Below are 25,939 nucleotides of genomic sequence, written 5' to 3'. Positions count from 1 at the left end.
AACAGCGTCAGTAGAGAGTGGAGTGGAGGGGACCGCAGTGAGGGAGCAGGGTGCCAAGAGGAGACACAGAGCCAGAAAACAGGAGGACAAGTCTGACATTTATTTTCTGATTAGGGAGCATCACAGAAGAGAAAACGAATCTCTTTTTTTTTTATATGGATACTGATTTCTGTTTTCCCCAACTCCTTTCCAGGCTGGTTTCATCACACCAGCAGCACTGCGCTTCATTGGAATGTGCGCTGTAGGTTCTCCGGGACACGTCTGAAACACAAGACAACGGAGATAGAATAGAAAAGAGCTTCTGCAGTCAGAAAAAGTCCTTTAAAAAAAATCAAAATGCCTCTCTTTTAATGGGGCAGATTTTTCCGGACGCCTCACGCATTTTTGGAGACTTTTACGCATTTTGGAGACTTTTGTCTCCCGACTGATATGGGTGATGGAAATGGACATTTTGTCCATTAACAGAGGATAATAAGGTTTTTAATATTTTCTACCCAAGTGCACTTGTTTTTCCGGCGATGATTGTGCTTTTGATTGTCCTGTGCATGACGGATGGAGTGCTCTCTCAGATACGCTACTCTGTGCCGGAGGAGGCGGACCATGGCACCTTGGTGGGGAATATCGCCGAGGACCTGGGACTGGACCTTACCAAACTGGCCTCCCGCCGCTTCCAGGTGGTGCCCAGCTCTCGGACACCGTACCTTGAGGTGAACCTGGAGAACGGCGTCCTATTCGTTAACGAAAAAATCGACCGGGAGCATATCTGCAAGCAGAGCGCCAGCTGCCAGCTCAACATGGAGGTGTTCTTGGAGAACCCACTGGAGCTGTTTCGGGTCGAAATCGAAGTGGTGGACATTAACGACAACCCACCCAGCTTTCTGGAGACAGACATCACTGTGGAGATCTCAGAAAGCGCCACTCCGGGCACCCGTTTCCCTCTGGAGAGCGCGTTCGACCCGGACGTGGGCTCTAACGCTTTACGCACATACGATATCACCACTAACAACTACTTTTACCTGGATGTGCAGACCCAATCGGACGGAAACAAGTTCGCGGAGTTGGTCCTGGAAAAGCCGCTGGACCGGGAGCAGCAGGCGGCGCACAGGTACGTGCTGACCGCGGTGGACGGCGGTCAGCCTCCCCGGACTGGCACCGCGCTGCTGGTGGTCAAAGTGCTGGACTCTAATGACAACGTGCCGGTGTTTGACCAGCCCGTGTACACGGTGAGCCTCTCAGAGAACGCACCGGTGGGCACGCTGGTCATACAACTAAACGCCACCGACATGGATGAGGGACTAAACGGGGAGATAGTTTATTCCTTCAGTAACCACATATCCAACCGCGTAAAGGACCTGTTCAGCATAGACCCGCGCACCGGGCGCATCGAGGTGCGCGGAGAGGTGGATTTCGAGGAGAGCAGCCTGTATCAAATCTTCGTTCAGGCCAAGGATCTGGGGCCAAACGCCGTGCCTGCGCACTGCAAAGTGCTGGTCAAAGTCACCGACGTGAACGACAACGCACCGGAGATCACCTTCAGCACCGTCACCGAGTCAGTGAGCGAAAAGGCGGCTCCCGGCACCGTTATCGCGCTGCTGAGTGTGACGGACCGGGACGCAGAGGAGAACGGACAGATACACGTGGAAATCCTCGGAGATGTCCCCTTCAAATTAAAATCGTCCTTTAGGAATTATTTCACCATAGTGACCGACGGGCCGTTGAACCGGGAGCAGGCGGACTCCTACTCCGTCACTGTGGTCGCGCGGGATAAAGGGACGCCCTCGTTGGCTGCCAGTAAGTCAATCCGAGTCCAGGTGTCAGATGAGAACGACAACGCGCCCACATTCACGCAGCCCATATATGATGTGTATGTGACAGAGAATAACGTGCCAGGGGCGTACATACACGCTGTGACGGCTCTGGACCCGGACATCGGGCAGAACGCGCTCATCAGTTACTCCATATTAGAGTGTGACATCCAGGGCATGTCAGTCAAAACCTATGTGTCCATCAATGAGGAGACAGGCTATCTGTATGCACTCAGGTCCTTTGATTATGAGCAGCTGAAGGATTTCACATTCATGGTCCAGGCCAAAGACGCGGGCACCCCGGAGCTCTCCTCCAACGCCACAGTCAAAGTCATAATTGTGGATCAGAATGATAATGCCCCCCTGGTGCTGGCTCCCTTGGGGAAGAACGGCACAGCCAAGGAGCCCCTGCCCCGATCAGCTGAGCCGGGCTACCTGGTGACCCGCATCGTTGCTATGGATGCTGATGATGGTGAGAACGCCCGGCTGTCCTACAGTATCCAGAGGGGGAACGAGAACGGCATGTTTAGGATGGACTGGAGGACGGGCGAACTTCGGACGGCGAGGCGGGTGTCGGCCAAGCGAGACCCCCACCAGCTGTATGACCTGCTGATTGAGGTGAGAGACCACGGCCAGCCGCCGCTGTCCTCCAGTGCCAGCGTGCTGGTGATGCTGGTGGACAGCGTGGCTGAAGGCCGTGGCGGTGGGGAGCGGGGAGGCACAGCCAAGGCCAAAGACGGCACCCTGGACCTCACCCTCATCCTCATCATCGCCCTGGGTTCTGTCTCATTCATCTTCCTCCTGGTCATGATCGTGCTGGCCGTGCGCTGCCAGAAGGACAAAAAGCTTAACATTTACACCTGCCTGACCAGCGAGTGCTGCCTGGGCTGCAGCTCCTGCTGCTCACGGCAGGGCCGTGCCCGTAAGAAAAAGCTCAGCAAGTCGGATATCATGCTGGTGCAAAGCGCTGGCAACGTCAGTGGGGCCGGTACAGCTCAAGTCCCCGTGGAGGAGTCAGGGAGCTTCGGCTCTCACCATCAAAACCAGAACTATTGCTACCAGGTATGTCTGACTCCAGAGTCTGCCAAAACCGACCTCATGTTCCTAAAGCCGTGTAGTCCGTCTAGGAGCACAGACACCGATCACAACCCGTGCGGGGCCATAGTGACAGGGTACACAGACCAGCAGCCTGACATCATATCAAACGGCAGCATTTTATCAAACGAGGTAAGAGTCCCTCTCATACCTACAGCATAACCCCCCCTTTTATTCAAAGACCCTCAGCATGTCTAAAACCTGATTCCTGGACCCCCCCTTTAGACACATGAAGCCTGCCTGTTTGATACTATCTGAATATATGACACACAAAATGTTTCATACAGGAGCCATTTCCATCTCCTAATTTTCCCCTCCTCAGTTCAGTGGCATGCCAGGTCTACAAATGGCTGTTATTGAGTGCTAATACACACAGTATGCCGCAACATCCTCTGACTTATTTCAGGAAAAGGCATCAAAGCAAGCACAATGATTAGAGTAGCGGTTGCTGACATGTTGCCTTCAGCAGTCCTCAGGGAGGTCGGCCCTGAAACAGCAATGACTGCATGTTTATGTCAAGTCTTTGAAAATCTAAAAAATCAGAATAAGAGAAGTGTGTATGGTGGCTCAGAGGCTGCTGGTTGCTGTGGGTGCATCTGTGAGTGTGTGTGAAGAGAAAGCACACCTCAAACACACACTCCTCGCCAGATATGAGTGATGTGTGTTGATCACAGCTCAGGTTCATTTCATAACTGACATCAACTGTGTGGGTTTGCATCATTTCTGGTTAGAAAGTGGTGTTTTTTTCTGTGCTAATCATGTTACACAAGTTGCTCGAGCAAAACACTCAAAATTGCACCCCCTTTTCTTTCAGACCAAACACCAGCGAGCTGAGCTCAGCTACCTGGTTGATAGGCCGAGACGTGTCAACAGGTAAATATGGACCAAGACTCTCGCCGCAGCCTCTCTGCTGCTCACATAAACCTCTTATATGACTTCATTCATTAATATCTCTCATTACTGTGATGATGCTCTAGATGATGATGAGATGGAAAAACCGCTGTCAGCTGAAAACATCAAAAGTTGATTTCATGTCCTCTTTGGTTTTAGTTCGGCATTCCAGGAGGCGGACATGGTCAGCTCTAAAGACAGCGGCCACGGCGACAGCGAGCAGGGAGACAGCGACCACGACGCCACCAACCGAGGCCATTCCTCCGGTAAGAACTGCTACAGTGACCTGCCTCTTTTCTTCGCTACGGGTTGACTTGATTGAAGCTGCATGTTCAAAGGGCCAATCGATGGCTCTCTGGCTCCTATAGAACTGGAGTAGGCTTTGCTGATTAGCATGTGGTTACTATGCCGTGTGGGTCCAGCAGCAGATTGCTGCCTGTCTCTCCAGTGCTGGAAATCTTCTTGCTCAGTTGTGTTGGGTGAAAAAATGAAAGCTCATTTTAATTAGAGCTAGCATCGCACACGGCCAGAGTCAGCACTGTGTCCGGCAATCAGCTTTAATGCTGATGGTGTTGTACTCTGAGACATTCTCTCTGGTGACACTGTGGCTTGTGATTTCCTGTTATACCTAAAAAAAAAAAAAAAAAAAAGAAAAAGAAAAAGCTTAGGATAGCTCAAAACAGAATCAGATCCTGTCCCTGTGAGCTGCCTCCAAGTGCTCGCCCTCTATGGGAGCACATCTCTTAATATGTCTTTCCTGACACGTGATGATTTAATGTTGTCGGGCAGGAAGCGAGCCCCGGCACTGTTGTTTGTAAATATGTGGCGGTGTTAATGAGGAGCCAGCTCCCTGTGAGCTCGGTCACTTGGTGCTGGAGACCACTCGACGAGACGTGACAGGCTTTTTAATGAGGCCGCGCTTGCTCTGGAGTGCTGGGAAGCGGACCAAATAGGTTGCGGCCGCGGCAAACAAAACAGACGATTCATCCGTTCATTAAATTAATTAACGAGTTCATTCATGCAGCTACTCTCCGACTGCACTTCTTTTTTCTTCCCTGACCACATTCTTCCACACCCCATCCTTTTTTCTCTTCGTTTTTAATCTTCCCTTCCTATCTGTGCTCATACAATAAGGCCCCACTGAGTTGTGAATGCCGGTTTTATGTCTTCATTCAGTGGTGAGCTTTCTTCGGTGCGGGCTCTCTGTGGACGGAGCCTGTCATCGTGTCTGGTCGGCCGCAGCGGGGGCCCTCCTCGCCGTGCCAAATGGAGCTTGCCTGCCACTTCCACTGTCACTCCAGTAGGCCTGGATGGGTCAGACAGACCCCAGTAAACAGAAAGACACGGAGCTGAACCCTGTCTGAGCTCTAAAAAGCCCTGAGTTAGACCTTCACAACTGCTTCAGGTTTTGCTTTTTCACCAGCGTGGAAGATTTTCACTCCTAATCAGGACTGAGGCAGCCAGCTGCTTTGTGTGGATGGAGTTGTCCTATTTTGAGTGCATTACCATTTCGTGTGAATGCTGCCAGCCAGAGTTCATATTCTGTCATGAATAGTCACACTGTGTTATAAAAGTAGGGCTGAGTAGCATTTGAAATGTGTACCTGAGTTTTTGTATCTATACCGAAGGGACACTTTTTGATGCCTTACTCTCAGGAATATAAATCCTTTTTATCATTTAACAAAATAAGCCAAAGTAGTCGAATGTTAGATGTTGTCCAGACATAAGCAGCTGTACAAGAGCTTTGCCTAAAGACAATCAATCTGATAAAAGAAAACTAAACAGAACCATGACTCCGAGCAGATGTCTGACACCAACATTTTGATTCTCTGTGTAATGGATGCATTTTGGTCAGCACTAGTTTCGAGGTTCCAACATCTGTTAAGTCTTTTTCAGCACTGTGGCACCTCAGCCGGCTGCTGTGTGTGGATGCAGTTGTCCTATTTCAGCATTGTCCATAAAAAGTCTTGAATTCAGTTTTTGTAAATGTGAGACCTTAAAAGCCATCCAGTAGTCTTAAATATGTGAATGTCTGAGGTCTTCATAGCCACAAACATTTTTTATCTAATTTCATTTATCTATTTTTTCATTTCTTTTTGTCAAAATGAGTCAAGCTCTTCAGCATGAAAGTTCACATTTCTGATGGTACAAATCTTTAAACCTAACCCTGAACTTCATACTCATCTTTTTACTTTATGCTTGCACTTACCTGTTGGGAAAACGTAGATTAACCCAACTCAATCTAATAATCGTTTTCTAACATAAATCCTACCTCTTGCGCTGACTTGCAGTGCTTGAATAAGAATAATCTGACTTGTCTGAAAATCAGCCTTAAATGTGTTTAAATTCTCTTGAAAAGGTCTTAAAAAGCATCGAATTAAAGTGTCTGATACATGTAGACACCCTGATTTTGTGTGGAAAAAGCTGTAGAGAATTCACTTTATTCTCTATTGACAAAAGAAGCAAAGGTTTCCAATATTAAGATGTTGCGTATACACAAGCAGCCATACGATCACTTGCCCTGTGGGCCCGTATTAAGTCATATTCTGCACCTTAGTTTGGTTACAATTGGATTGAATATAGATTTATTCAAGAATACTCACCATAAATAAAATTTATTTAACTAGGTAGTCAGAGTGAGATGAAACCCTCGTCAAGACAGGGTCAAATAGCAGCCTCCAACACAGGACGACATAGGTGTAGATTCTCTATATTTAGAACACATTCATTTGTCCCCACATATGAAAACATTAAAGTAGCAGACTTTTGTTTTGACAAAATTTCAGACATATAAACCATAAATGAATGCAGAAAAGACACAAACTGATGCGTAAAAATTAAACATAAGGCAGGAAAATAATTGTTTGATGCTTAAAATTTTCTGGCGGAAAATTCTCCTTTTCATATGTGTGACCCCCCGAAATGTTGAAACAAAACGTACACCCTTGCAGGATGACAAAATCCAACACATCCACAAAAGCGAAATTAGGTACGACAAAAATGCATCACATAACACAGTGTATTAACAAAGCAGCAGTATTTATTTGAGTAAATACCCACCATGTGAGCATGATAGAAAGACTTTGACACAGTGCTGATATTAGCTAATAATGCTGGAGTTGTCTTAAATCCATGTTTCATTTCAGGTTATATTTATCAGTTCATCAAATGACCGCATGCTCAGTGCCACAGAAGCTGTTGTGGCCCCTGGGGGTCTCAGGCTCCAGGACAGTTGCCAGTTTGCCAGGTTGGAAATCAATCCTTGAAACAAGATTCTTAATCTGACCAGACATTTGTCACATCTCCATCGCTACCAAAAAAAGCCTCAAAGTTCAGTACAAGTGCATCAGTTTTTCTTTCTCACCGCTGTGGATGATTTTATATTTAAGTCAGGGAGTGTCGGACCAAAGAATATTTTAACAAGCGTATGAATCTGATCAGACATAGCTGAAATCATTGATTTCAATAATGATGATGACAGAAGTACAAATCTTACCACACATTCAGCGCCAACGTTCACATGGGTTTTGAAGTTTGGTGCTATGGACACATTTCACAAAAGTATTGAGTTGGTGTTTTTTTTTTTGTCTTTTTCACCGCTGTGGGACATTTTTATTCCCACTCGGGCGGGCCTGAGCCAGCCAGCTGCTTTATGTCCTATTTCCAGTGTGTTAGCATTTCATCGTCAGCCTGCCTGTTCACACACACAGTTCTCTCTCATGTACCAGTGTACGCTGTGCTGTATGTCCAGTTGTGATGCAGTGGCACTTTTCAGCTGACTTTGAGTACCCTTGGTGTGGCAAATAGGATACAGTTACTTTGTTGCGGAGTTATCAGCCGCTTTAGTGCCTTTAAACAGATTATTTGCCGTGCATTAAGTCTTTGTTTGATTAGGATAATTGATAGCGTGGCTTAGCGTCCCGCAATTCAGCTCCCACAATGCTGAAAAAAAAAAAGAGCACAAGCTTTACTCGCTGCGTGCTAATTCAGTTTGTCAGCAGCGAGGGTACACTCGAAGCGAATCAGTGTTTAATAAATGCTAATGTTAAATAAACACGTGTCCATGTCATCCATCACAATGGCGTGTTAGCCTCGTCTCTTGACTTTGACAGCGGACGTCAGGGGGGAGGAATTCAATCTCAGCTTTCTTTTCTTTTCCATGGAGACGTTTTTGTCCATGTAATCAGATTCATAGGAGCATATTGGTTTTTAATGTTGGGCTAAATTTGTTGAACTATATGAATTAAAGCATGAACATTACACACTGACAGATAAATGCTCATGTGTTGTTGAACATGCTGGAAACAGGCCTTACAGAGGAGGATGGGGCTGTTTACCCTCCTTGCCCCATCACTTGTCTTGTCTTTTTTTTTCTTCTTCTTATTTTTTTAACCGTAGCACTGTTTTTTTTTTTGACAACCACCACTACGAGATTGTTGACATAGTGATTTGTGTTCTTTCTTTTCCTGCTGCCGGCTGCGTTGTCGTGCCAACATTTTCTGCTGCTTCAGGCTGTGTGCTCTGTTGTTCCCTGATCAAAACCGCTCCGTTTTTCCTCATCAAGGACACACTTAAAGAGTCACAAAGAGTCCGGAAATCACCTGTAAAGGACACAGGAACAGGATGAAATACAAATATATTATATATTTTACAAAATATGTCTTATTTTCTTGTTAAATTCAGAGCCATTCCGATCAGTCGGAATCCAATACGAGGAACAAACTCCATATTGGCCAGATCAGTGCTGAGATTATTTTCAAGGCATTTCAGTGTGTGGAGGAGAGAGCGCGGAGGATTTGCATTAAAGGTCAAAAGCAGGATTCAAATGAGCAAATACTGCACATTATATGCCATTACACACCGCAGTGTGAAGATGTGTGCGGATTTATGGCAGTGATGATGTGATGGCCCTATAATTTCATCGAGGATGCATGTTTTAGTGCGGTGAAAGACGTGAGAAATGCATAAATTTAGCATTTTACGTACTAACTGCTGCTATTATTTCTATCACACCTACTACTGCTGATATTAACATATTGCTGTAAAACATTCATAATGCGCTACCTTAGAAAGTGTCAAATCTTCCAAGTTGCTGGAAAACCTAACGTTGTATGCTGTTCAACTGTAGAAAACAATATGAAAACATTCTAGAAGAGCTGATTTTTTAATTTTATTTTCCTGAGTACTTAATAATACAACTGTTTAGTCTATGAAATGTCCATAGTGATGACAAATGTGCCTCACAAGGTGCTGATTCTGTCTGACCAACAGTCAAAAGACCCAGAGGGATTCTTTAATGAATGGCAGCGGTGGAAAAACTCAGATCCTTTACTTAAGTAAAATAGAAATATCATATTGTTTAAAAAAATTACTCCACTATATGTAAAATTCCTGCATTGTCACTCGCTAGTCAGAACTATGAGTGGCTGCGCAGGCCATGATTAATTAAGGGCCTCTCACATATGTTAATTGTTCTTTCACGTCCATATATCATTATTGTGTCACTGCTCTCCTTACAGACTTTGATTTTTACCCCCATGTATTTTCGCTGACACACTCATTTAATATTATAGAGAATATATGGATATAGATGGAAATGCATGTATGTTTGAATACAATATAAAGAAAGAAAGAAAGAAGAAAATAATGAATTATTTTGTGAGAGGAAACACGATAGGTCATTTACAAGCAGCGAGAGGTTACTGTGCAGTGATTACACCACATATACAGTATATTGAATTATCACTGACAAATATATCATGTGATAAGCATAACATATAAGCAAACATACATAATTTTAAGTGATTGTCAAGTCTCTGCTGTAGTGGAATAAACATCATATTACGCATGCATACTCTTATCGTAATGGCCCACCAGCAGATGGAGACATGAATTAGAATGCTTTTTAATGTATGTAATGTTTATTCATTGTGCAAGAAGTAAAAGCATGTTGACCGATTCCAATATTTCACTTTATATGTATAATATATATTTTTTATAATGCCGATGACTTACCGAGATTATCGTGCCTCCCTAATCGCTTTAATGCTGTAGCAGGTCAAAGTGGAACATATTTGAATTAACGGTTTAACAATGTATCATGCTTTATAGAACCATCATATGTTTAAAACAGTATGTGAAATCTCCGTGTTCAGCGTAACTAATGACAAAAAACTGTCAAATAAGAGTATTTGAGTAAAAAGTACAATGCTTACTGTAGTGGGAGTGGTACAACTAGAGAACAAAAGTACAACTAGATTGAAATACTCAATTAAAGTGGCTCAAAATTATTCTCAAGTACTGTACAGATCTTCACCGAGCAGAGACTGCAGCCAGCTAATTTAACTGAATGACTTCAATGATGAATCAGTTCTAAAAACTGTCACAGGTTCATTATCTGATTATTGAAAAACTGGCTAAATTCAGCTCTAAATAATGGGATCCTTATTTATCATATTCAGTGCTAGAAGCCCTTTTGGGTTGACTTTTGAGTGTGAAACTTCTTGACCTTGAAGGTTTGTTTAATATGGAAAAACAAATCTTAACTCAAGGTCTACTTAAACACTGTTCTGGCACTTTCAACTGAAATATTGTTGTTGTTGGGTTAGTGTTCTCTGAGAGTTGCCTGGGTCCATACCTTTGAATCCAACTGATTCGTCTGGCATTGTGACATCAAACAGCGGTTTCTCGGTTTACAATGCATCAATTCAGTTAGCACTGCAGGGGTAGCCAGTTAATGATTAGCCAATCTAGGGATGGGTATTGCAATTTAGCTTACGCTATAAATGCTGTAGTGTGTGGCATCGTTTTACGGTACATACTTATTCTCATTCAAATAAACATTAAATAAATAAATCAGTGCCAAGGGTAGGACCAATGGCGTTGTCAAGCTGTTGTCAAGCAAACCAATAAGGAGTAATAACAACAATGGTGACACTTTTGACAAGATAGGCGCTGCTATCGAGGCTGCTCTAAATTGACATGTCCTCTTAATATTGCTCGACATTGTCGTTTTTGTTTTTCCTTGCTCCACTCTGAAAACCCCAGCAAAACCAGTATGGGCTCCAGTGTGGATTTCATATGACGTTAGATTTAGGTGGATACGTTGATCGCTAGTAGGGCTGGGTATTGTTAAAAAAAATCACAATACCAGTACCCTTAAAGTGATACAGACACCAGTAGAGTACTTTATTTGATACCTTTTTTCGTGCTTCATCCGATAACCATCATGTGCATGGAAGCAACCAGCTGCATAAAATGACACTATGGGCAATTGGTATAACCATACTTTCAAACACTTTGGTAGCACCTCAACATGCCGAACTTCCAACTCTGTAAAATACACTGCGTTCAACTTCACTACATCACGGACTGTAGGGATGAAGCAGATGTGTCAGTGGACCAAGCGTATGTCGCCTCAAACTGAAGAACACTTCAGTGACTGGCTGCAAGCAAAACCATACAAATAGTGATTTTTCAGATTGTATGCAAGTGTCACTTGACTGGAGAAGTATCAATACTTCTTGGTAGTGGATTGCTTCGGCCTAGCTTTTCTCAGTTTAAAGGTATCGAGTACCAACACTCAGCCCTAGTGTCTAGTGATTAGTTAGGGAAAACTGAATCCCCCTCCGGCAAGGAAATCGGTCAGAGTGGAGGCAGTGTAAGACTAAAGATGGAAACAGAGTGTAACAAGTTGACAATTCTGTCTGATATCGGCCAACTCTGAGACTGCACTCTGAGCTAAAGGTCACTCTATACATGCTGTGATGGGCACGTTTTCTTGTGGAATTAAAGTGCTCCTCATTTACTGCCGGACCCTCCAGGACCACTTCTGCGGCCCCGGGAGTCCCCTCAAGGACCCCATTTCCGGACGTGCTACATGTGTAAAGTACATATTATCAATATAGCCAATGTCACGCACTTGGAGAAGATTGAGTCAAGGCGCTTATCCACTTTTCAATCCCCCCCCCCAACCCCCATCCCCATCCCCAACCCCTCCACCCTCCACCCCCACTCCCATCTCTCCCCGCTGCCATGATGAATTCCTCCTTAGGCCTGTGGTTCATGTTATCACCGTGGTAACAGCTCGCTGATCAGTAATTCATTTTTCAGACCTCTGCATACCAATTACCAAATGAAGGTTATTATGGAGACTTTGCGTTTGCCCTGCGTGAGCGCCGTGCAGAATGCTAAGATGAGATGAGGCGCTGAAAGTAACGAGGGTCAGCGCGCTTCTGGATGGCATTACGCTCCCCTCCCTCGGTCTCCTCGCCGGTCTCTCTGCTTGTTTTTGGCTTAGTGCGAGACATGTTGACACACTTCTGTTTCATCCGGCGTTGAAGTGGAGGGCAGATACTGTACTCTGCTGCCGGGCGAAGCCTCATAACTCACGCCGACTGTTTGCTCTGAGAAAATTGTTGGAGGACCACGTAGTGGAGAGATAAGGGCATTACCCACAACCTTTATTCACATTTTAAGCATGGCTCAGACTCTGTGTGCGTGTGCGTGTATGTGTGTGTGTGTGTGTGTGTGTGTGTGTGTGTGTGTGTGTGTGTGGTGATGGNCGTGTGCGTGTATGTGTGTGTGTGTGTGTGTGTGTGTGTGTGGTGATGGGTTCAATTTTACAGCTGAAATGTTTTTATCCTCCTGATTTGATAGAGACTGTCTAATGTGCCAGGGGAACATCTAATTTTGCCAAAATGTCAAGAAATATCAAGATGTCTTAATCTGGCTTTGTGGCTGAAATTACTCGCCCTCTCCTTCTGTCTTTCCTTTCTTCCTCTCTCTCTCTCTCTCTCTCTCTCTCTGTGTGTGTGTGTGTGTGTGTGTGTGTGTGTGAGTGAGAGAGTCTTATCTCTCTGACAGAGTCTAAATGCCACATTTCCCGTTCCCATTTTGAGAATTAACTCAGCATCCATTTTGTAATGGAAGCAGAGCTCTGTGTCCTCCTTCCACTTTGTTTTTTTTTTTTTTTGTGCTGCCCACAATGCAGTGCTCCCCGCTCGTCCAGGTGCACTGATACAGTATGTCAGCACCCAGCGTGCGTTCTGGTTGCTCCCCCCCATCAAGCTGTACAGTGAGTCGTTTTCCTCCCATGTAAGAGGCCATATTAAAACGTAATGTGATGGTGTATTTATGGCATGTTGGTTAATATTTAATAAGAAACCCTCTCGTTAGGAGACTGGGCACTTTTCCAAGCTGTTAGTGACGGCAAGCCAAATTAATCCGCTTTGTAACAAAGCAAATTCCCCCTTTGCTGACCGCGACAGACACACACAACAAAACGTGCACACATACACACACACACACACTCTGCTTACTGGGACGGCAGCAGACCTTAGTCTAATCAGTCTGTATTCAGAGGGATTAGTAGCAGATAGCCCTAGCTGGACAGTTCAGATTGTAGCCCCAAACAGCGACTCAGACACACATATACACAACAAGCGGATTTAGGTTTCAAAATACATGCAAACGCGGGATCTAGGCCCTACTGCAAAAAACATATGGGGCAATGAAAACACAATTTGGCTTAAGGCTTACACTCGGCCTAAATAGCTGTGCTGAACAGCCAGCGCTGCTGTTAACTCGGCTCCCCTTTGCTCTCTGACAAAAGGTGATTTTCTCACGGAGAATTCCAGCCATTAAAAAGCCTCACAAATAATTACTCCACATGAAAGCGAGCCTGTCAAAGTAGTTTTCGGTCGTACCTGCAGCCAGCCTTTCATGGAGGACAATAGGTTTAGTAAATGGGGTGAGACTGAGGGCCCGGGACGGGGGCAGAGCTGGGTAATCCAATACTATTGAGTTTGTGGTTTGGTTAATCTAATGGCAGGGCTAAAGGGAGCACGGGCAGTGTGTTGGCAAGGGCTTTGAAGACTGCACCCACCTCTCAACCCCTTCAAACACACACACACACGCTCTCACTTTGTCATATTAATTCCACCCACCCATTCCACGGGAACTTTATTTATTTTATTTTTTTTACAGATGCATGTTGGTGCGCGTAAACGCCTGCAGCTCACACACAAACAGCCAGTGACCTGTGATGCTTTGTATCTGATTGTAGATATGTGTGAGGTCATAGCCAGGGGCTATCTGTCTGGAGACCCAAACACTGAAGACGGATTCAGCGCTTTGTTTGTTGCTTGGCTCCAGGGCCTTTTTTTTTTCCTTGGAATTTTAGCAGCAACCTTGGGGGAGTTTAAATTCTGCAACTAAAGTACATACTAAGTACATTCAATCAAGTATTTTACTTTTACACAGTTTTAAGGCACTTGAACTTTGCTCACATATTTTCCTCGCACACCAATTTCTAGTTTTACTCTACTACATCTCAGAGGGAAATGTACTTTTAACTTTACTACAGTTATTTTACAGCTTCAGTTGTTGGTGACTTTACAGATTTGCACTCAAAATGTTACTGTTTTCCTGTAAAAGCTTTTCAGTTTCCTAGTTGGAAGATTAGCCTTTAAATAATTGCAATGTATTAGTAATAATATTGAGGTTTAGACTGTCGGTTAGACAGCATTTCTCACTGTTTTGTTAATTCACAAAACACTGAGTTGATCAATCCGCAGTTTAATCCATAATGAAAACAGCTTCACCTCAACTAAGTAAAACAACACAATTCTGCTCTCATGTTTATGCATGCGTAATAAAAGTGCAATGATATAATAGTATAACAGTCACAGAGGACATTTTAATACTTTAACAAGTAATGCAGGACTCCTATGTGTAACATTTTTCACATTGTTGTGTTAATACTTCAACTCAAGTGAAGGATCTAACTACCACTAATGGTATTCATTGAAATCATTTTTCTGTAGGTCTGTAAATCCTGGTCCCTGCTCTCTCTCTCTTGCTCTCTGAAGTTTCTTCCTTTTTTCCCCATTTAAGGGTTTTTTGGGGAGTTTTTCCTGATCTGAACAGAGGGTCTAAGGGTTAATTGTGTCACGCTCTCCAGATACAAAGCAAATTTGTCCTTTGCAATTTTGGGTGCTATAAATACAATCGTCTTTACTTGACTGTGTGTGCGTGTCCCAGGTTGATAAAGTATTTCTGGTTGTTGACTACATTAGCATCACAAACTGGGATTCTTTGAGTTGTTTGAAATTGAATCACTTCTCAAAAACCCAAAAATATTTTTGCAAAGTGCACTGAAAAATTTCACCAAGAAACAAAAAGGAATGACAAGCCCTTACACTCCTCTGCCCCTTTCCTCAACAAAGACTTCACAATGTGTGCTTGAGCACTTTTGTAACAGCCGAGCCTTGAAACAGTTTGAGGAGGAAAAAAAGGTTTTTCAACAGTTTCAAGGCAACAAATCTTCTTCTTAACTAGTCATGTAGTCCATTATTCAACAACAAATGTCTGTTTCTTAAACAAGTGTAACAAATCTGCCTGTTTTTAATGCTAATTAATTAATTATATTGATTCTATTGCAATAGGCTTTGCACTGTTCTGTTTCAAGACACTTTCCCGAACATTCCATAAACAAGTCGAGGCTCTCACTCACCGGCTGAAGGACTCCTGCTTTGGATTAAATTAGGTCTTGAATGCTGAATGAGTCTAAATGACTTGTTGAGAAAGATTTTTTTCCCCAGCAGTGAAGCCGTTCTAAACCCCTTTGCTTCCGATGCATTTACTAAAATGTAATGCTACTCATGTAAAATTTATGCTTTTATCGCTCTGAAAAGTTTAAAACAACTAAAAAAGAGCTCTGCTGTAGCTCAGCCTGACGTGTGAGAATAGACGGTGCATACCAAATGACTGTCACACTGCTGTAATACCAGTGTTGCATAACAATAAATGTGTTTCGGGGGGTTTGCTGAGTGAAACAGAGGGTTGCTAATAATATAAACTGATCATGTTTTGTATTTAACATGTGAGTCTGCAAAGTGAAGCTGTTAGATAAATGTAGTCCAGTGGATTACAAGTTTAAAGTGGCAATAATATGGAAATAATCAAATAAAAAAGGATCTATAGTCCCAACCAATGGCCAAAACATGTCCTAAGCTATATTTTATTGTTTTCATTGCCCCTCCCCATTCTCCTCTGTTCATACATATAAAAGTAAGCAAGTTGTAACTGTAGCTGTGAGATAAAGCAGGATTTATACTTTATACTATGTTGCATAGGCTCTGCGTTAACATGCACCTACCCAGAAATGTAACTACATTGGCAAAGCAGACTCCTGTCTTTTTGGCAACATGGGTAGGCTACAGCATAGGCTCTGCATAGAGCTGACGCACAAGTATTAGTGGAGTCTATCATATAGTGCGAATTGTCTGAGCTCCCTGTAGGGAAATGGCCACAACAGAGCTTTGACTATATTTAACTGTCACTCCCCATTCTCTTATGCTCTTACTGTACGTAAGGAAATAAGTAATTAGTAACTGTAGCTGTGAGATAAATGTAGTACGTAGAGTGGATTACAAGTTTAAAGTAGCATCAAATGAAATAAACAAATTAAGAAAAGTATCATACAGTGCTAATTATCTGAGGTAACTAAAGAGGAATGGCCACAACACAACTTTGGCTATATTTAATTGTTTTAATTGTCACCCCCTATTCTCCTCTAAGTAAGCCAGTGAGTCAGTAATTAGTAGCTGTGAGATAAATGTAGTAGAATAGAGTGCACTACAAGTTTAAAGTAGCATCAGATGAAAATAATCAGATAAAGAACAGCTATCATATAGAGCCAATTGTTTGAATCAACTAAACGGGAGTGGCCACGACGCAGCTTTGGCTATATTTAATTGCTTTGATGGTCACTCCCCATTCTCCTCTGTGCTTAAGTTAGTCAGTAATTAGTAACTGTAGCTGTGAGATAAATGCAGTGTAGTAAAAAGCGCTGTAGTTCCCTCTGAAATGTAGTGATGTCGAAGTATTAAATAGCATCAAATGAAAATATTCAAGTTAAGTTCATGTACCTCAAAATTAAGCAGATACTGTATATTGTTTTTTTTTTTTTTTACAAGGATTTATGCTTTTACAAAGTAGAACCAGCAGTCCCATGAGTCGCTTTCTTCCACAGCCTTTTACTGTAAGTGTGTCTCTGTGTGTGTGTATATGTGTGTGTGTGTTAGCAGAGGGGTTTCTCTATCCATTGTGCAGGCGGCTTTGATCTTAACTATGGTGAAACAGAAAGCCCTGACGTGATGAATCAAAGAGCAGGTTGCATAAATACATATTGTTAAAGTCTTGCAGAAATACGTCAGATCCTGCTGTGTGTGTGTGTGTGTGTGTGTGTGTGTGTGTGTGCGCAGGTATCATGTTTCCTGATTGTCTTGCTTGTTCAAGAAATGCTAAAGACTTAAACACCTCTCTTGTGTTTTTCTCCTCCCTCCCTCCCTCCCCTCTCTTTCCTTCTCCCCCCTCCTCTCCAGGCGCCGATCTTTTCTCTAACTGCACGGAGGAGTGTAAGGCCCTGGGCCACTCCGATCGCTGCTGGATGCCCAGCTTCGTGCCCTCTGACGGGCGCCAGGGCCCAGACTACCGCAGCAACCTCCACGTGCCCGGCATGGACTCAGTCCCGGACACAGAGGTATTTGAAAGCCCTGAGCAAACGGCCGATAAGTCATTCTCCACCTTTGGCAAAGAGACGCCTCTCAGTCACCTCCACCACCACCAAAACCACCACCACCTTCTCAAAAACCATCACCTCAGCCACCAGCAGGGCTCCCTAGAGAGGAAAGAGTTGGAAGCATTTCTGCCTAGCTCCAGAGCACCTTATAACCCAGCTTATTTAAGTGAGTATTGTGTTTTGCTCCGGCCTAAGCGCCCACCCCGCTCTCTGATCTGGTGATCGAATTAGGTGAAAAAGAAAAAGATTCCAAATTCAATTTTCTCCCTGGATTGGCTGGCGGAAGGAAGCGTGAAATTCATTTCAGGTCTGACCCCTGTTCTCCCAGCCCTCCTGTCAGAGTGTTTAACTAACTCTTCCCTCTTTCTCAGGCATCTCCATTATCTCCCGACTGTGATGATCTTATCTGCCCTCACCTACCGTTTCAATTCATTCCTACACACACCCAAACACACACACACACTTAGAAACCTCCAGCACTGATTGGCCTGCGGGCCTTTCCAAATTAAACATGCCAAAAGCAATTATGATCTATAAGGTTGCTTTGATGTGGGTGGAGATGTTAGCATTAAGGAAGTTCTGTCTCATTATGGAAGAGTGGCTGCAGGAATATAAGCGGCACTGGCCCCCTCTCACGAAGCCCCGCAATGAAAAAATGGCTGTTTTCAATCAGTGAAGAAGAAAAACGGCAGGCAGTGAGTTTAACATCTCTTCTCAGACGTCAATGCGTTGTGAGCCGCGGATCAAAAAACAGTTTTAGATATTTGAGGAGGACAAAAAAAAGGAAGGAAAATTCCTCTCCCAAGGAATTACTGTTTCTAAACTCTCATTCAAAGGCCACAAAGAGATACATCCTCAATCACTGCAATTTGGTGATAATGCTTAATTATAATTTTGTCAAGCAGCGCCTGAAGAGGCCCCCTCTCTCATCATCCGACACAGCTAGCTGGAATTATCAAACTGTCAGAGCACCGCTGCTTCCCCAGCGCCATCATTTAAAACCACAGCGTGCTGTTAGGAACAGCAGGAAAAATGTTTTTTTCCCCCTTTAATTAATGTTTTATTCATTTGCTATGCTTTTTATTTTTTGTTTAATCCTGGATCAAAAAGTTATGTCGAGCAGGCTACCAATTGCTCTCATAGAACTGCTCTTTACAAAAGGCAGTCTTGTAACTCACTGTGTGAACTTTCCATGCAGGTTATTGTTAGGACTGAATGCGATGCTGCTGAATAAGAATCATGAAAGTATCGTCGAAATGAACATAAAATTAACAGAATATATTGAATAAACTAATGGTATAAAAAATACAGTAATAATACATTTTGACAATGAAATGAACTACATTCCAAGCAGGTTATAATAACATTATATTGATTGTTGTGAGGATTGAGGTTATTACAGCAGTAATCTAATAGTGCACTCTGTCTCGAGGAAATAGAAAATAAGGAATCAGTGATTATAACTGTTAAATACAAAAATCAACCAAGTATAACAGTTGTCGTTATGGATGTTCTCAGAAAGCCTGTTTCCACCAAGCAGTCCAGTACAGTTCAGTTTAGATTAGGATGCATTTTTTCCATTTCCACTGTGAAAAGTTGTGGATGGTTCCTAACCATACATATTTTTGGTCACCCCTCTGTTGGGGTACCTAGCACACACATCCGGTACCAAAGGGTGGAGCTAGAAACATGTTGAGACTCATATAACCACTGTTCATATTGTGGCAAGTCTTACATACATTAGTAAACAATAACTATAAAATGAAATGATGTTTCGCTGCCTGTCACAGCAGCTGTAACTACATGGAAATGTAGTACATGGAAACTACATGGATGAAGAAATCCGAACTAGTCCGTGCCTGTGCTAGGATTTGTCTAAACGCAGCTAGAGCCGAGTGAGTGACTGCTGGTGCTGCTGGATCACCAACATCAACTGTCATGTTTCTCCCAGAGAAAGGGAAATCGCAGTTGCAAAAAAGAAAAGAAAAAAGACAGGAAACAGAAAGATGGCAAACAATTAAAAAAAATCAAAAGGAATGTGAGAGAGAGATGGATCAAGAGAGGAAGGGTGGGAGGTCCACAGAGACTGCTTATCCATGGGGCCCAAAATTTGGTGCGATGCCCCCTAGGGATATGTATGAATTTTGGTGAAGTACTTCTTGTGGCAAAATGTATGCACAGTGCATGAGAACAGAATGAACACAATGGGTACAGCCATCATCAACTATGCAACTCTCTTGCCTTGAAACACCACACACCATAAACGACAGCAAAATGCAGAGTAAGACTTTTTATTTGTTGTTTACCAAAAGTAAGGCCAGCATGTTTAATTTCAGCTTAGTGTGACAGTCTCTTGCATTTTGCTCTTGTCTATGGTCATGATGTTTCACCGCTCTGCTCGGAGGAGGACAGGCAGCGCTGGAGACTGCAATAAGAGTCATTTGTTAATGTAATCACAGCAAAAGATGTACGGATGAAAAATAAACAGTCTACAGAATACACTCGATTCAGGTAACTCAGATACAGGCTGCACCGAAGCAACAAACACTGGAGAATTTTCTCTTAGAGGGAGAGAAATATCCTCGAGACAGCGACAAGGCCAAAAAGATCAGGTTTTGTCATTTTATACTTTATTTTATATATAAAAAGGAACAACTTAGATGCAGGGATTTTTTCATAATTGACTGCAGAGCTATTCAGTTGTCAAGCATGTACACTGGATTGATTTTAATAAGTTAAAAGGTCTGGGGCACTCAATATTGAATGACTCAGACCTGGATTGGGGGCAAGAAACCTTTTTGGAACATCCCTAGTTGCAGTAATATAAAGCAAGACAAAGTGCAACACCACATATCAGCATAAGAAGAGAAACATGTCAAATGCCCTAACCCTAATGACATAATTATGAAAACATATACACATTACTGTCAAGGGTTTATTTATCTAAATGGCAAGCAAACCTAATCTTAAAATACTTAAGCACCAACAAAACAGGAGATTTACACGCAGCACAAACCATTCAGGCTTTAATATTACTGTTTGATATTCCAGTAATAGACATGCTGTTAAAAACTTCTCCTGCAACCAAACATCAAGCAACAACCATTAAACAAGTTTCAAATGATTCTCATTTCTGTGTTTTCTCCCCTCGCGCTTTTCAGCCTTCAATTTGATGCACATTGTGTTTGCTGTGTGCCGCTCGGCTTCTAATAGTTACCATGGATGTGCTTATTATGCGCTTATGATGCAGCACTCCAAGTGAAGGGCTCCCAATATCGCTGCGTTTCCCACGAACACCGCCACTCACTCCTCTCTCAAAGTAGATCACTGTGGCCATTATGCTAATGAGTGCGGGGGTGGTGACGGGGGGGTGGATAATAGCAAAGAGGGAACAACAGTCAGAGAGACGGAGAGGGGAGGAGAGGGGAAAGGAGGGGAGTGGAGGAAGGGATAGAATGATGATGCCAAGAGGCTGAAGCTCCCTAATCTGATCAAGTCAGCCAGTGATACACAGAGACGCTTTTGTCCCAGAGGTGCAGGCCTGGGCCTGGGCCTGGGCCTAGGGTCGGGTCAGGGTGGGGTGCAGAGGGGAGGAGAGAGACGGGGGATGATAGCCAGAGCTCAGTGATTACCATCATCAGACAACATGGATGCAGGGGGGGGCAGAGAAGAGGAGGGGGCATGAATGAGACATCGCCTGTTAAAGCTGAGCCTCCTTCTTTTGTTGTTGTCCTAAAAAAATTGGCCATGCAATATTCACCAGCTCACCCCCTCCTCTCCAATGTCACTATTCCCATAACAGCCCCCCTCCAACCCTACCCCACTTCACATACATAGTCACACACACATTATCCATGAGCCATTTCACAAGGGTGAATTGGAACGGCCCAGCTGAGGGATGTGACACTTCCTACCCCCTTGTTGTGCATGTGTGAACCCTCAAATTCTGTGTGAATGAGGCCATTTAAATGCTGTTTTTCTTTCTTTTTTGTTTTCTGTCATCCCTCTCAGACAAACTTGACCCCCCCCCCCCCCCCCCCCCCCCCCCACACACACACACACACACACACACACAGCTAACCAGACTTTGTGTTTTTCTCTGCTTCTTGCAGCGAGGAAAAGGGTTTGCTAGCTCCTTTCGCGTGGACATACCGGAGACCGCGTGACTTTGCACAATCACTCCCCGACGTCCGAGGCTATAAAAATAAAGAAAAAGCATCAAGTTTTCAACCCATTTTTGCCCTCATCCCTCCTCACCCAGCGAAAATTTGAAAATAAAAACACACTCGACTACACACTAAATGAGGAACGACCCCCTTTCTGGAATTCCTTGGAGCACTGCCGGGCTTTGGAGGCAACCCACTCTGGGGATTAGGAGACAGTCGAACACGGGGGAGGGGAGGGGGGTGGGGGGGTCGGGGGTTGGGAAGGATGGGTGTGGGCAGGTAGATGGATAGCCTTACCGGGAGGAGCCCATTGTCTCAGCAGGACTGAGAAACTAACAGAGGAGGAGGAAGGACAGCGGCGACGGAGAGATGAAAGCGGACACTGATCTCTCCGTTCTTTTTCCAATCTGCGTGTGCCTGTTTACAGCACTGATGTATACATCTCTGAGGAAAAACAAAACCAGACGAAGACTACATATGTGTACGGATATCGAAAACGAGAGCCACCCCGATAAAACCGCCACTGAGCCCTTTAGGCGTTTGTACTCGCAGAGAGACGCCAAATTGTACAGGAGAATCTTTGTGCATTTCAAAATGCAATACCACTGTTTTAGATTTTTCTATTCTGTTCGTGTGGTCAGGTGTCTCTATTCCGATCTACTTCAAACTTTGTAAGAAAAGATTGTGGGCAGGATATTTTTTTATTTATGTTTTATTTTTTATTCTGGGTTCTTTTCATGTTTTGCTCTTTTCAGCTTTGGGTTTGGTTGGTTCATCACATTGTAGGCTTGGACAATGTTTGACCTACACTTTTCTGATTCTGAGACGTCAAGTAGTTTCTATCATGTGTGAGAAGTGTTTACTGTAATCTTTTAAAGTTTCAAGCTGAATATAAAACTCTATATATAAATCTATCTATATCTACTTGTTCTGAAGGCGTGCTATCCGTTTGCTGGGTTCCACATTCTGATTCAGAGGTCCGACTCTTGTTTAAGTGCCCCTGAAAAAGGCTTTTTTTGTTTTGTTTTTCCCCACAGTGGGAGACATAAAGAGAGACAGAACAGCCTTAGCAGATGTAAAACTCAAGTTCTCATTGTTTGACATTATTTCATTCTTTTTTTTTTTGTTTTCTTCCACTTTTGGATATTGATAAAGATCATGTCTATAAATAAAAAGGAGGTAATAATTTAGATTGAAATCCATGGTAATTCTGTGTCATTGTAACCAAAACTTTAAGGGTCCATTTATAAAGAAACAGAACATGGCCAAAAGCAAGAGGTGTTGTACACAATGCAGTGGAATCGAGTATACACACATTTCTTTCTCACACATTTACAAACACAAACACACCAATATGCCAACAATAAACTGAAAAATGGTGAAAAGGAAGGTCTTATGTGCTTTTATTTTGATGTTTAACCTGGTCAAGAAGTAAGTAAGTAAGTAAGTAAGTAAGACTGGAGGTGGCCTGATTTAAAGAATTCTGCTGGGTCTCAATTTGCATACTTCTATTAGTACACGTCCATGTAGTGCACTGTGTACACAGTGTACTTAGTAGCATGGTGCATGAATTGCAACAGGGTAGTGTTGACGCAAATCTAACACGGCTGCTGTGCACCTACCGGAAATGACAATCACAACATTTGACCACTTCTTCTAGTTCTCCTTTTAAATGGCAAATTGCAACTGTCGTTCACCAAAATATCTGCCAGCTTGTCTGCTTGTTCATCAAAGCAATCACAACCACTGCAGCTTCCTTGGCAACCATTTTCAAAGGTTTGGTGGACCTTCCCCTTCATCTACGTAGCCAAGATGGTGACCATTTAGGGTGTCCAATGTTCCACAATCAGCTTTTGGATAATTATGATTACTAGAGGCTGACCATTTTTCGGGATTCTTGTGGGATTCCTGTTGGACTCCCACGGGATGAGTTAATTTCACCTTTCATAACATGACTGGCACTGGACAGGAAACAAAGTTAATTGGACCAGGCGGGCCAGGAATCATAGTAACAGTACTGAGCCAACAATGTGAAATCAGTCAGCAGCTCCTACGTGAATAACATGTAAGGTCAATGTAAAGACGCGATCAGACGTGAATTCGACACTGGGGGGTGCGATGGATGCAAAGCTAAATTTGTGAATTAAGCTGTGCAAATGAAGTGAGTAGCGTGATTTCACGCCATATGCTAATTTGTGAGGGTTGGAAAATGTGAGCAGTGACCGATTCGCGATGCGACAGCCAATCAGCAATCAGCATCGCCAAGGACTTTCGTTCATTAGTTTGTTTCCACAGAGCATACATGCAGCATATGGCATATATTAAGCCTGTGAAGTAAAATGGATTGTTTGTTAAGGTAATATTATCGCGATCAAAGTGCTCATTTCTGTTAGCGTGTTAATGGTTATTTCCATTGTGTGTTACCATCAGGCTAACAGACTAGTTATCTACAATTTTTTTGCAGCAGTTATGCTAGCTATGGAGTTGTTGCAGCTTTATGCTATACTTTATAGTTTACTCAGTATGCTTGACTTTCTATATATAAATGTGACATTTTACTATGATTAAATGCCATTTTATTTATTATTCAAAAACACGATTTCCAGGATTGTGGGAGTGGGTGTAAAAGGAGTGAAAATCTATTTCTGTTTCATCCTCTAATGAGTACACCGGGCACTCATAGTGCACTGCATTTTGCCATAGGCCTACTTGTCAGTGTGAACGCACTTATGCACTCAGAATAGCAAGTGTAAGTGCGGAAGAATGCAAATTGAGACACAGTTTCCACAGTCATGGCTTTATACCCCAGAGCAAACTAGGAAACTACCCTGGGGCCCCAGTCCTCCAGGACCCAAACGCGTCTGCTACACTGTGTGACAATTGTTCTTTAGTCATTTGATTAACCGCCAAATGGTCAGGGAAGTTGCATGATTTAATATCGATCAAGACAGGTCCTGCTTTACAACCTGATGTGTGTGTGTGTGTGTGTGTGTGTGTGTGTAAAGCTGTGTTTAATCAAATGACCACAAACTAACACACAAAGACGGCAGCATGATTCATTTATAGGAGCACTGGTTGTTTTCTGGGTCTCTGGGCAAAACTTGAGGAAGCTGAATTCCACTGTGTGCACTGTGTTCAACAGGAATATAAAGCTACATCTGGTTTGGTTTATGAAAATTACTTTGTGTCATATATGCTGAAACTGTCACTATATACGGACAGTATTACATGAGACAGATAGATAAAAAAAGAAGTCCCACCTCCACCTTGTAATGTCTCTAATGGCACTCATTAGAATCTACAGAGGCTGTTGGAAAACAACCAATCAGAGCTGAGGAGTCTCTAATGCAGCTGTCAATCACTGCTTGTGAACTGTGGTCAAACTGTAAAACTGGGCAGCGCTGATCAAATATGATCAAGATTATGTTACTGCATTGCCTATTCTCCCCTCAGATGTTTAAGGAAACATATTTAAGTGTACTGTTTTTTTTATACTCTTTACTTAGCAAAATTTTAGTCCTTTTCAGCAGTTGGGATCATCTTCATAGAAACAAAAGAAAAAAGGAAGTGTCAGTCTTTACATAGCTACTGTATATCCCTCCCACCCCACGATCCCCACATCTCAAATAACAAAAACAAACAAAACAAACAAACAAAATTAATATTATAGTAGAAATGTCTGTAATATTAATAATATTGCATACATACATACATTCTTACATCGTCCTCCCTTCATTCCCCCCTACCTTATCACTTTTGTATTATACCTGTTTTTTACATTCTCTTCCATCTTGCATCAAATAGTTGCTTCCTAATGCTGTGGTGTATCATCTCCATTTAGATCTTAGATCTTATTAATTGTATCCTTCCATTTGCTTTGTTGTGGCACCTCCGCTTTCAAAGTGTACTGTTAAGCTGTAAAATGAGAAAGTCTTTAACGGGCCAGTGTGCTGAGCTTCGTTTTGGCTCGCTGTTTTCAACATAGGCCTCAAACTTCCTCAAACAGTACACTAAAATATGTTTTTGAAAAAATTTGAGGGGAGAGAAAAGCGCTGCCTATTTTGACAGCTTGACTGCAGTTCATAAGCAGAGACTGACATAATGGACAGCTGTGTTAGAGACTCCTCAGCTCTGATTGGTTGTTTTCTGTAAGTTGTGGTGGATTCTAGAAAATACCATTAGAAGGGCTATTAGAAGGGCAGAGGACCACTTTTTTCCACAGATTATCTGTCCCATGTACTACTATGTAGATCTAGTGACAGTTTCAGCAAATATGGCAAAAGTTATTGTTATATTATACTCTTTGCACATGACCAAATGAAGAGATTTGAAACATATGGTCATGTTGTGGGCTATTTTTAGGTTCAATACAATTTACAGTTTGCAAAAATTGAATT

At 43.1% G+C, this 25,939-nt stretch overlaps 1 protein-coding gene across 3 annotated transcripts; it reads left to right on the top strand.

Moving 5' to 3' along the window:
• pcdh10b (protocadherin 10b) lies at positions 1–22,927 on the top strand. Of its 3 annotated transcripts, none has more exons than XM_050042970.1 (5): positions 1–2,867; positions 3,715–3,773; positions 3,951–4,057; positions 17,180–17,542; positions 21,489–22,927. In XM_050042970.1, exons 1-5 carry the CDS (start codon positions 519–521, stop codon positions 21,506–21,508), a joined length of 2,898 nt encoding a protein of 965 aa, XP_049898927.1. In that variant the 5' UTR covers positions 1–518; the 3' UTR covers positions 21,509–22,927. The 3 variants fall into 3 exon arrangements, with proteins under 3 accessions (XP_049898927.1, XP_049898928.1, XP_049898926.1); XM_050042971.1 differs by having other exon boundaries at positions 1–3,032; positions 17,180–17,337; XM_050042969.1 differs by having other exon boundaries at positions 1–3,032.
• The last annotated feature ends 3,012 nt before the right edge of the window (positions 22,928–25,939 follow it).

The sequence above is a fragment of the Epinephelus moara genome, chromosome 4 (genome assembly GCF_006386435.1).
Source record: "Epinephelus moara isolate mb chromosome 4, YSFRI_EMoa_1.0, whole genome shotgun sequence".
NCBI lineage: Eukaryota > Metazoa > Chordata > Actinopteri > Perciformes > Serranidae > Epinephelus > Epinephelus moara.
The sequence above is the reverse complement of the archived record's forward strand: the minus strand, read 5'-3'. Positions and strand labels throughout refer to the sequence as shown.